Source organism: Terrapene carolina, unplaced genomic scaffold (assembly GCF_002925995.2).
Source record: "Terrapene carolina triunguis isolate 2854851 unplaced genomic scaffold, T_m_triunguis-2.0 Scaffold113, whole genome shotgun sequence".
Lineage (NCBI taxonomy): Eukaryota > Metazoa > Chordata > Testudines > Emydidae > Terrapene > Terrapene triunguis.
Genome location: NW_020664464.1, coordinates 20,510,274 through 20,522,244, shown reverse-complemented (window position 1 = coordinate 20,522,244; position 11,971 = coordinate 20,510,274). Strand labels below are relative to the sequence as shown.

General features: G+C 40.8%; 1 protein-coding gene across 2 annotated transcripts in view; it reads left to right on the top strand.

The window, feature by feature from the left end:
• FANCC (FA complementation group C) overlaps window positions 1-11,196 on the top strand; it is a 121,967-nt gene extending 110,771 nt beyond the window's left edge. The window contains exons 11-15 of one of the 2 annotated variants that reach the window (XR_002907885.2): window positions 480-555; window positions 1,456-1,537; window positions 4,146-4,320; window positions 4,893-4,982; window positions 8,074-8,145. Coding sequence is in view for 1 of the 2 variants with exons in the window: in XM_024196067.2 (XP_024051835.1) it covers window positions 480-555; window positions 1,456-1,537; window positions 4,146-4,320; window positions 8,074-8,274; window positions 10,618-10,761 (678 nt within the window). In the remaining variant the exon portion in view is untranslated. Of the gene's footprint in view, window positions 1-479; window positions 556-1,455; window positions 1,538-4,145; window positions 4,321-4,892; window positions 4,983-8,073; window positions 8,275-10,617 lie in introns of those variants that run through there. The other variant, XM_024196067.2, reaches the window with a different exon arrangement.
• The last annotated feature ends 775 nt before the right edge of the window (window positions 11,197-11,971 follow it).

Genomic DNA, 11,971 nt, shown 5'->3' with positions numbered 1-11,971 from the left:
ACAACCCACTTCTTCGGATGCATCCGAAGAAGTGGGTTGTAGCCCACGAAAGCTTATGCTCTAATAAATTTGTTAGTCTCTAAGGTGCCACAAGTACTCCTGTTCTTTTTACATTAGTCAGTTACTCTTTCTGGTTCCTATACGTTAGAAAAAAATTGCTTTTTGTGTTCACAAACACTGGATGGGAACATTTAGATTTAAACTCCCCCATCCCCTAAAGCCTGTTTTCACTGAAGTTAAATAATTCCAGTAACATAAATAGCTAGGTTTTGTAAGCCTCCTTCCCTCTCTTTTCTATTCCCTCCTTCTTCATAGAAAATCTTAAATGTTAGGTCTAAAACTAATTAAGTGTTCCTTTATGCCAGACAGCACTGTTATTGTATGTGGCTATTACATTAGGTGAACCTATAATATCTTTCGGTTTTATGTTCTCGGAAGCTGACCACAAAGCTCTTTTAAAATATTGACTTTTGTTTTAGCATAAATTTCCTCTGAAGGCCTACTTTCCTCCTCAGCAGCAGCATCTTGTAATAGCCTTACTCAAACATCCTTTTGGTAAGTTCTGCCTTGAATTGTTTGGAGCATTAACGGAATCTGCATTTTCATTTATTTTTCTGCACAATACATAACCTCAAAAATAATGCACAAGGGTTACCTTAATTCTGAGTGCTTGACTTTGCCACTTTTGTAATGTTCTTTTAATGTAGGTTTTTGTGTAACTATTATATTCAATGGCATAGATTTAAACAAAATTAAAACCAAAACCAGAGTAATAGAAGGAAGGCAAATTATTTTCAATATAATAAAGCCAATGCTAGGAATTAAAACACAGTTATCAAGGACTGGAAAGGTATTCAATGTTCACGTCTTGTAAGCTCAATAATGATTATTGTGAAAACTCCCATATGCAAACGTATTAATGCATTGTGTTGCCTTTCTCCTCTCTGAAATCTGGAAATCTGATTTCAGTTAAGTCACAAATGAAAATAAGTTTGATCTCCCTTGTCTCTATTTATGCATATCAGAAAAATAATGTTTCATGTGACACAGTCCTGCATGATTGGCAATTTCTGCTAAGGACGGGGCACTTGGCTGGGATAACAGAGATACACTAGATTAGTATTGATGAGAAACAATATATATATATATTGTGTGTGTTTGTGTGTCTCTGTGTGTGTATGTATGCGCGCGCACACACACACACACTTATGCCTAATTTGATGAATAGCCTGAACTTTAGTCCTGTATTTTGCAAATGAATTTTTGACCAAAGAACATAAAGTAATTTATTATAGATATGGTTGAAAACTACGGGAAAGTTTAAAAATGAGAAGCAATTACTGAAGACTGAAACATGTGTCTAGCAAGTTCTAGTTCTAGCTTGATACCGTACCAAATATTGTTCTGTTTTAGCCTGTTTCATTAGGTACAACTTTTCTTCTTACTGTTTTCCAGATTTGCCAGCTACGCTCTGGTCTCAACACCTGAAATACATTACTGACATGCTTAAAGCAATAATAGAAGATAAAAGCATTAGGTAAATAAAAATACTTAGACTATCCCTCATCATTTCTTCTTGTTCTTCTATTACTTCGTGAAAAGTCATGTGGTTCATAATCTTGGTTGATTAATTTTTAGTTATCTTTAGATGCCATTTTCTTCTTAGTTCCCAAATACAACTTCTGTTTAAGGATAGGAAAATAGGATATCCTCAGATATAAGGAGGCCTTCTAAACTATGAACCTGATTTTCAGAGGTCTCAAGCACCCACAGTTCAAGTCAATGAGCACTTCAGAAAATCAGACCTTTTAATTACACCCTGTGATAGGGTCCACTCACTGCCAGGGGCACCTCCTCCTAGCCACTCTGGGGATTAGCTCCTTCCAGATCTGAGGCACCCTTCTCCTGCATGCTGCACACTCTGTTGCTGCTCTCTCTCTCCCTCTCTGAAACTTAGGATGCTCCCTCTTCTTGACTTGGCCCTCCATCCAGGTCCCTATGTGTGTTTCCTTAGGTTAGTGGCAGGTCCCAACCACTATTAGTAAGAGTTCTTCCATTAGGCTTATTAGCAGCACCCAGGCTATTTACGAAGAAGTTTGCAATAGTAGCAGCAGAGGCCTGTTGCAATGGCTCCGTTGCCATCCATATCTAGATGACTGGCTCCTGACAGAAAGGTCCTGTCTAGAAGTTTTGACATTGACATCATTGCTGCTCCATCTCCTAATGGCCCTGGGAATTGGTATAAACAAGTCTACCCTAAATCTGACACAAACTATAGAATTCATGGGAGCGACTCTAGACTCAGTCAGGGCAAGAGCTGTGTGGTGTATGTGCCAAGAAGACAGTATGTACACAATAGTGATTATTCTCCCTTGATGTGGTGGAAAGACCCCAAGCGCATATGCATGGAAGTTCCCCTCTTCCCGCCCATACCTGAGAAAAAGCTAGTTACAAATGCCTCCCAACTGGACTGGGGAGCCCACATGGATGACTCACAGCATAAGGCACCTGGATGCCTCGAGAGACCAGAATGCAAATAAATCTCCTGGAGCTGAGAGCTGTCTGGGAAGCCTGCAAAGCATTCATACCACTCATGATTCTGACATATCCTAGTAATGTCCAACAACATAACAACCATGCTCTATATTAACAAACAGAGAGTGCTAAATCCATCCTTCTATGCATGGAGACGTTTAACTTATGGAACTCGTGCATCCAACACCACTGTGATCCTAAGACCTCCTCAGTGCCAACTGGCAAAGGGTTCACTGTTCTGTAACAGCAACTCCTATTAAGCCTGAAAAACTTACTACACCTAATACACTGTTTTCATGGTTTTATCCATAAATAGTATCTTGTAAGGTATCAAATGAAAACTGGTGACACATAAGCATTGTGAGATGTATGTATGGATGATATTTAAGAATTTGTATAGAAAGTTGTATGTATGTATTTATTGAAAAATATATTTCAGAATCTGTATCCCAGGCAGGGTTGACTATCAAGTTTTTCCTAGAAAAAGGAATGTCAGTTTATCTGTCTACCTAGAGTCATTTGTAAATGAAGCATTGTAAGTCAATACAATGGAAACTGCCTTTACAGAGGAGACAAGTATCAGAGGGGTAGCCGTGTTAGTCTGAATCTGTAAAAAGCAACAGAAGGTCCTGTGGCACCTTTAAGACTAACAGAAGTATTGGGAGCATAAGCTTTCGTGGGTAAGAGCCTCACTTCTTCTGTTAGTCTTAAAGGTGCCACAGGACCCTCTGTTGCTTTTTACAGAGGAGAGTTATTCTGACTCTGGGAATAAAGACAATGAACTCTGGGAAATATAAGGAAAAGCAAAAGGATATTTTGTTATCCATTTCACTGAGAAACCTGGGCGGGAGTGTGGGGAGAATGATTCATGAGTGTTGTGGATCCTGGTTTGACTGAAAACCAGTAAGCTTTGCAGAAAAAGCTCAGACTGAGAGACTGTTTTAGACAAAGGTTTGTAGCCTGTTAAAAGTAAGTCTTAGTCTAGTAGAAGCCTGTTATACTTTTGTTTTATTTGTAACCTGTTGTTATTCTTGCTCACTATCTCTTAATTCTCTACATTTGTTAATAAACTTTTGTTATAAATAGATTACAGTGCTGTGTTGTTATAAGTTGGTGTATATGTACTATTCCTTTGAGCGCCCTTGGGAGTAGGGAGCCTGGAAATTACTATGTGTGTCCAGTGACAGAGGCTGGAGGCTACAGGGGGGGATGCTTCTGAGGAGTTCTGAGGTACACCTAGTGTTTTACCTGAAAAGCAAAGTAGCGGCTGAGTGCTGAAGGGTTGGTAGTGTCAGGGAGCTGTCACCCACCTACCACAACAAAGACTCTCTCTCACTGAGGCAGGTGGGTAACACAGTGACTTACAGTCCTGGCACCTCAAGAAAGTGTCATAGCCACATTACTGTGTCAGCAGTATAGCTCTCAGCTGTTCACAGTTCACGGGTGGACAACCTCTGCATGCACTTTAGCACTGATCACAAGTGGGAACTGCACAATTCTTTACTAAACAGCATCTTCACTCAATGGGGAACCCCTGCTTGGAACCTTTTTGCATCCCACAAGAACATGAATAGCCAACAAAACTGAAATGTATTTTGATTCTTTTGCAGGTCTTACACTGACCTCTTTGAGAGCTGGTTTTTGTTTGTTCATTTTGGAGAATGGGCTGATATCGCTGTAGAGCAGTTGCTGAAGTCTGAAGATGAATCCGCAGATACTTTTCTGTGGCTGCTGGCGTTTTACTACAATCCACACAATGATAAAGAGCAGAGGACTCAAATTCTGGTGGGTGGTGTAGGCATGGCTGAGAGTATTTAGCCATTTGTATACCTGAAAATTGAGGCATTTATGTTTGAAAGCGGCTGGGGTTTGCAGGGTCCTCCTGGAATTGTAAAATTCTGCAGTAGAGGGGATCCAAGATAATTTTTGTGGCTCTTTCAACTGTGAACATTTAGAAACTGGGTTTGTCAAGTGTACTGTAGGCCAGAATGCCTTTATTTACTTTTCTTCTGAAAAATATGACCGTATCAAATCAGCTTGATTGGTACACCTGTAACTGCTCCTTTTGAATCTGTGTGGCAAGATTTCAGAGCTCCTGTGACGTAGAGTCCTGTAGGACAGCCATGCTTTAAAAGTGAGAGCACTAATAATAACAACAGTGCAGCATTCTTCATTCACATTCAGCAGCAGTGAATCTGATCTAACTATCTATCTAATTTGATTTCTGTTGCACCTGTCATAGAATCTAGGCAGTGATCTGATGATGTAATTCAGTCTTTCTTATATTAACTTGTGCCATGGTTACTTAGTTTTGTTTTAAACACTAAAGGTCTGGTTCTCTATTCCACTCAGCATAGGAACAGAGGGGAGAAGGACAAAGGTGGGCCTTATGCTAGCTTTGCACTTCCCTATTCTGGAGCCAGCATGGGACCTATTGGATGCCCTGAGTAAGTTAAAGCAGCCTAAGAACTGCACTAATTTACTCTTAGCTACCTATGACTGTAGGGACTATTGCAGCAGGCAGGAATAGTTGGAGTACAGCCGCATTCTGACCACACACCCTATCCTTACATATGGACGGTGGGTGCATGTGTGGTACACAGCTGTTATCCCAGTTCTACCCAACCCAGGGAATCCTCCTTTGTCACAGATATTCCCCAGTGTTTAAATTTTGCATCATATGGCCCCTTTGCCAGACCCATGTGAAGAGGAAGTAGCACAATGCACAATCAGATCTTGAGCAGATAGTCTTTTCTTGGTGTTAGTTAAAACTTCAAGTTATCACACAGCATTAAAGTTCTTTGTGTTTCTGAAAAGGATCTTGAACATTTTGTTTGGATATGAGAAGACACTATTTAACTAATAACTCTGGTTACTATACTTGGAAAAATAGTGTTTATTTTACTTTGAATAATATAAGAAGGTGTGCTCAAGTGTCATAGTTAGGATAATTGATACTTCCATTATAAATGTTTGTTTTTAAAGATTTATACTTCAGCATAAAAAAATCCCTTTTAAATGGGAGTGTAGCGGGGTGGTTTCCCCGCTCCTGCCCGAGGGGTTTAAAACAGCCCTGGCAGAGGGCTGGGGCAAAGGGAAAAGCTACTGGGCTGATTGGGGAAGTAGCCACAGCTGGGCCATGCCCCAATCAGGCCCCAGCTGGCCCTATATAAGAGGCTGGGAGCCAGGCACTCAGAGTCTCTCTCTGCCTTCAGAAGGAGAAGGGCCTGGCTGCAGCAAGCTTGAGACAGAGTACCTGAGTGGAGCAGGGCTGGGGAAAGGCTGAGGAGCTGGGGAGCTCCAGCCTGGATGGCCCCAGGCTGCGGCCTGGTAATAGGCTAAGGGGTACTGGGGGTTGCAGAGGGCAGCCCAGGGCTAGGCCAAGGCAGCAGGTCCAAACCCTCCTTGCCAGTGATGAGTGGCCTATACTGCAGTCTGCCCCAGGGAGCGGGGGCTAGTTGGTGACTGGCAGTGGCCTAGTGCTGAGGCAAGGTGGGGATAGTGGGCGGGGGTTCCCCTGGGAGGGGAGACCTAGCATGTGTGGGTATTGCCAGGGGGCAGCACCCAGAGCAAGGGGCACCGGGGTCCTGGGAGGGACACGGGGGCCAGTGCAGAGGACAAGGCGGATCACCGCCCTGCAGAGGGCGCTCCAGAGGCTGGTGAGCTAATTCCCTGGACGACCAGCAGGAGGCGCCGCAGGGGTGAGTCCGGACCCCTCTACAGGGAAGAAGGTGCTAACTTTTTTAATAATCAGACTTGGCACACTTCTGTAGAAAAAGATAATGGCTTCTCTGTAAATCACAATGAAAGCAATACTGAATTAGGATGCAAGTCCTTTGGATATGGATATTACATCTGATCTCAGTGGAAGACCTTGTCTCTTTCCAAAGTTTTTCATGTATTTCCCATGAGAATACCAGTCTGATGATAGAAAAAAATCACTTTCTGTTGAGACAAATTGGTTTAACTCATTTGTTGGTTTTGTTTTCTGGCAGGGAGTGGTGGGGAAACGACAGTACTCCATATGCATAGAGGGATCCCAGTGTCTATTGTTTCCTTCCCCCTTTCTTAGTGCTTCTTACTGTTATTCCTGTTTCATTAAAGTCCTGATCGCTCCCCAAAAGTGCACTTTAGAGTTGTAGTTTCTTCACCACCTTGTTCCTAACTTGCCACTGCTCAGTCAAAATATCTGCCCCCCTCCCCCCTCCTCTTTTCTTTAGTCCTAGCACAGGGGAATGAGAACATAGAGAGAAAAGACTATGAAGACTGATAGGTATGGGAGCCTGTAGTCATTTCAGCAGAGAGGAGGAAGAAGAGGACTTTTTAGCACCTGGTGACGGGAAGGAGAGACTGAAACACTGCAACCAGACATACATTAACATAGACGGAAGCTGAAAGCATAACATCTGCTTTGAATATCATGGAGTAGTGAGGCATGATTTAAAATCCAAAATATTTTTAGCATTAAAAAGGTCTAGATATATTGTAGCCACTCTTCCTTATTGATTCAGCTCAGGAATGGTTGAATGGGGGAATCAGTGCAGGTGTAGCGAAATGGGAAGGAGTAAGATTCAGGTGCACTTGTTTGAAGGCAATCCAATCTCAATGGAACAATAACCTTTTATTGTGATCTCATTAGTGCCATGTAGCATCCCTAGTGCATCCTGGGACAGACTTAAATGAGGAATTACCTTTCCAGTAAAGCAAACTCTTTCAAGCTAGCATATATAGAAATGTTAATGTGAAAAAAATCAGTAAGTGCAAGGAAACAAATAGCTAAAACTAAAATGAACTCACGAACACTGGTGGGGCTGGTGTCCTACTCCCCTTAGTCCTAGGTGGTATGTTTTGCTTTTGTCCTTATGTTTCCTGTCTTTTATGTAATGAACAGTATAATTACAATGAAATATGTTTTTTAATAGCTGCTTATGATGAACTAACAACTTCAATTATGTGGATACCAAAATCTTCATTCTCTGTTTTGACGGTACATTTATATTGGCTCCTCCAAGAGGCAGAGGAAATAAACATGTTGCAAGTAATACAGGAAGAAGCCAAAATCCGTCATTCTTATCAGAATGTTTTATCAATTGAGGTCAGATTACATGGGGGTTTAATTGATTTGTAGCTACAATATTGAAGTGAACCTTCAAGGAGCCTTCTGTTCTTTTTCCCACAATGTAAAAAATCTGACTACATTCTACTGAGGGATTTTCTCCATTTCCTTTCATTACAAAAAAGGTCAAAACTTGGCTCGATGCCTTGGCTGCTTTAGTTTGCAAGACCAAAGAAAGTAAAGAATTTTCCATTTTGTCCATTTATGTTTGTGTGAACCACCGTAAGCAAAATGTGCACTGCCCTTCCTTCCCTGTTCTCTGCAGTGCCTCTTAAACTCAAGCTCTTGACATATTTTTGGGTTTTCTTCCAAGGATTCAGATGTCTGTTAGTGAACAAATCTCATAAAAAAAAAAAAAAAATTCCATAAACACAATTTTTACTCTTCTCTGATCCTTTATCTTTTGAAATTGTTCCCTACAGGTAGAAGCTCGAGCAGTATATGATCGTCTGATGATGCTCTTCAGCTGTACAACCCTCTCCATCACAGATCTGCAGGCTGCAGCTAGCACTAAAACAGATAAACGGCAACCTTGCACCAAACACCTTGTCAGGCATCTTCTGATTAATTTTTTGCTCTTTTCTTCTGGTGGACACAAGATTGCCCAAGAGTTTATTTCGCATGTAAGTGTTTCCATGTTTTTCAACAAGCTTTTTTTTGTATTATTCACATGTTGAAAATTTCTCCTTCTTACGAAAAAGCTGATCACAGAGAATTAAAGAAAATTATGCTAACCTAAATAAGAATTACAGCCAAAATATTCTCCTCCTTGACAGTGCTTCCACAGAGTCCCATTGGAGAAGTCATTACCTAAGCTATGGAGCCACAGAAATGTTTTGAGTAGTAGCTGACAGTACAGGAGTGTATGTAGTTCCCTCACACCTTACATTCTATAGATTTAGACCATGTCTACACTATCACTTACGTCGGCAAAACTTATGAAAAAACACACCCCGAGTGACATAATTTTTGCTAGTATAAGTGGTAGTGTGCATAGCGCTATGTTGGCTGGAGAGCTTCTCCCACTGACATAGCTGCCACCACTCGTTGTGGGTGGTTTTATTATGTCAACAGGAGAGTTCTCTCCCTTCAGCATAGAGCAGCTACATGAAAGATCTTACAGTGGCGCAGCTGCATCGGTTCAGCTGTGCTGCTGTAACTCTCTAGTGTAGACATAGCCTAAGAGTGTATACACTTTGCCCTCTCAGGCATCAGTCACTTCCAGTGACAGATGATGTGGAAAAAGCTGAAGTACGCAATGCTTTTTTTGCCTCGGTCTTCACAGACAAGGTCAGCTCCCAGACTGCTGCACTGGGCAACACAGTATGGGGAGGAGGTGAGCAGCCCTCAGTGGTGAAAGAACAAGTTAAGAACTATTTAGAAAAGCTGGACATGCACAAGTCTATGGGTCCAGATCTAATGCATCCAAGGGTGCTGAGGGAGTTGGCTGATGTGATTGCAGAGCCATTGGCCATTATCTCTGAAAATTCGTGGAGATTGGGGGAGGTCCTGGACGATTGGAAAAAGGCAAATATAGTGCCCATATTAAAGGGAAGAAAGAGAACCTGGAGAACTACAGACCGGTCAGCCTCACTTCAGTCCCCGGCAAAATCATGGAGCAGATCCTCAAGGAATCAATTTTAAAGCACTTGGAGGAGAGGAAGGTGATTAGGAACAGTCAACATGGATTCACCAAGGGCAAGTCATGCCTGACCAACCTGATTGCCTTCTATGATGAGATAACTGGCTCTGTGCATATGGGGAAAGCGGTGGATGTGATATATCTTGACTTTAGCAAAGCTTTTGATACGGTCTCCCACATCCTTTTAAGATTAATTTGCTACATAAATGTTAGATTATTATTATATTGTTATTTAGCTACTACATATGTTACATATATTTATAGGTCATGTTTTACAATAAGAATCCAAACCCTCTGATGCAAGCAGGCCAGAACTTCACATCATTGTTTTGCTTTAGCACTTTGTCTGGAAATTCTTCCTCTCGGTGTCAAAGTACTGTACTCCTTTTATCTTTTATAAGGCCTGTAACACATGAGAAAAAACTTTTTGCAGTGAGTGGAACTGGAACATTATTGTTGATTATTCCTCCTAGTTGCTGTTAGTTGGAATAAACAAATATAACATTACTTTCTTTAAGGACTGCTAGGATATGTTAGAAAACTTGGGTGTTTTATAGAAAATGACTTTGATTATTCATTAACATTAAAATGTTGTATTTTAAAGTTGTTTGGAAGCATACATAACTTTTCATTTGGGTCTATTTATTTTCTAAGTCTTATGTGCTGCCTGCCCTTTATAGATCAGTGAAGCCCTTTAACAGCTAGGCTGCAGCACCTTATTCTGCTATAACAACCCTTTATTGAAAGATGGAAGACAAGATCCTTGGTCCTGTTAAACCAGTAGCACAAAGAGAATTTAAAATTGCCTTAAGGCAACAGCTTAGAATTCCCCTAGTGCAAGGGAGTCCTGAGCTAGCATAGGGGAGGCTATGCCAGTCCCTCCTACATTTCCCCCCTCCTGGCATAGGGGGCTTTCCAGGGTGGGCTGAGGACATATGAGAGGCATGAGTTGGAACCAGAGTGGGATGCAGAGTGCGGAGCAGCCCTCAGGGATCAGCAGGCCAGAGAGGTGGAATAAAACTCTTCCCCAGTGCACTCAGTGCTCTTCTGTTACACTTTGAGATCTAGTCCTGAGATTTCATTAACTTCTTTCTTTCTTTCTTTCTTTCTTTCTTTCTTTCTTTCTTTCTCAGAAGGGAATTTATTTTCATGCTTTATGGAATTTAGTTGCTTTTCAGATGATACCTATGACTAAATGGGAGGGGAGGTTGGGGGGGAGCTAGAAGAAAACAACATGTAGTACACAGCTAGAAATTATTGCACTTGGAGTAATATATCTAAATGAGATTATTTCCTCTCTTCCTCCATTCTGTTTTTCCTTCAGGTGATACTGGCAAGCAATACAACCAATGAAGTTTTTGGCCTTCTTATACGTACTGCCTACAGGTTTAACCAACTTGGATTAAAAAACCAAAGGGCTGTGAAGCTGGTAAATGAACTTCTTCAAGAACTAAGGTTTATGGATTAGTTTTGTATTGTTGTCCAGATCAACCCAGAGACTAGACCAGCTGATCAGATTTTTTCTACAGTAAAGTGTGAAAGGGAACTCAGTTGTTTTTTATTTATATTCCCCCTTCCTCATGTATGAAAATGTTTGGAAATGTCATTCTGTTAGAATATAGCAGTAATCTTTAAAGATGGTTGAAAATGTTGTTCGTAATGTTTTATTTTACAAGGGACTTGTGTCATCTAAACGCTGTTTATTCACAGCCTCGTTGCTGACATTATGTCCTAGTTGTGGTCTAGATTTTCTGTAAATTCTTAGTCCAGGAAGTGCAGCTGTTAGGGGTGGAAACAAAAGCTATAATAATAGGAAGAGGCCTTTCCTTCTGTAAAATAATTACTGATAATTCAAAACTACTGTTTGAATGTTACAAGAAAGAGATAAAGTTCAGAAAAATTATGTTATTTACTAGTCGATTATTTCTAGCTGTTTGGGAGTAATTTAACAATTTGATCCTGAAATTCTGCTTTGGTGAGTCTAAGCCTGATCACAGACAAGTGATCATTAATGGTTCCTTCTGAATATGTGCTTCCATGAAATACAGTTTCATGAAATTGAAAGACCAATCAACTCCTTAAATTCTTATAAGTGATTTTACAAAATGAAACTCATCTCAGATTTACTATGTGGCATTCATCAGAAAGTGTGTTCTTCCAAGGTAATGTTCTCTCTAGTTTGTACCACAGGACTTTTAGTAATGTCAAGAATATCGCAGAGAGGATTTGGTGCAGATTGTAAATAGATCTCGCTTTAATGCTGGAGATTCTCTATATCAGGAAGAAATTCTTTACCCCATATTAGTTAAAGGAGGACAAGCACAAGATAGGGTTATGGGAAGTTGTTTCAGATTTAAAGGGAAAATTTTCAGAGGACCACATAATGGGTGCACCTGCAAATCCCCACATTTCTGTATACAGACAGGTACACAATGAAGTACAAATTGCTATTTGCCTGTAATGACAGGGGTATAGGGAGGGACTGTAGCCCATCCACTGTGCCATCTTTTGAAAATGATCCAAAAAGTTTGTGAAACTATTTATACCTACCATTATCTGGAGGGAAAAAAAAATATGGGTAGCATCTGGTGATGGAGGACGCTACTATATTCAGTCCTTCGTTGTCATATGTTGTCTAGTTTCAAGGTCTGTTCTTTATGTGCATTAAGACTATTTGT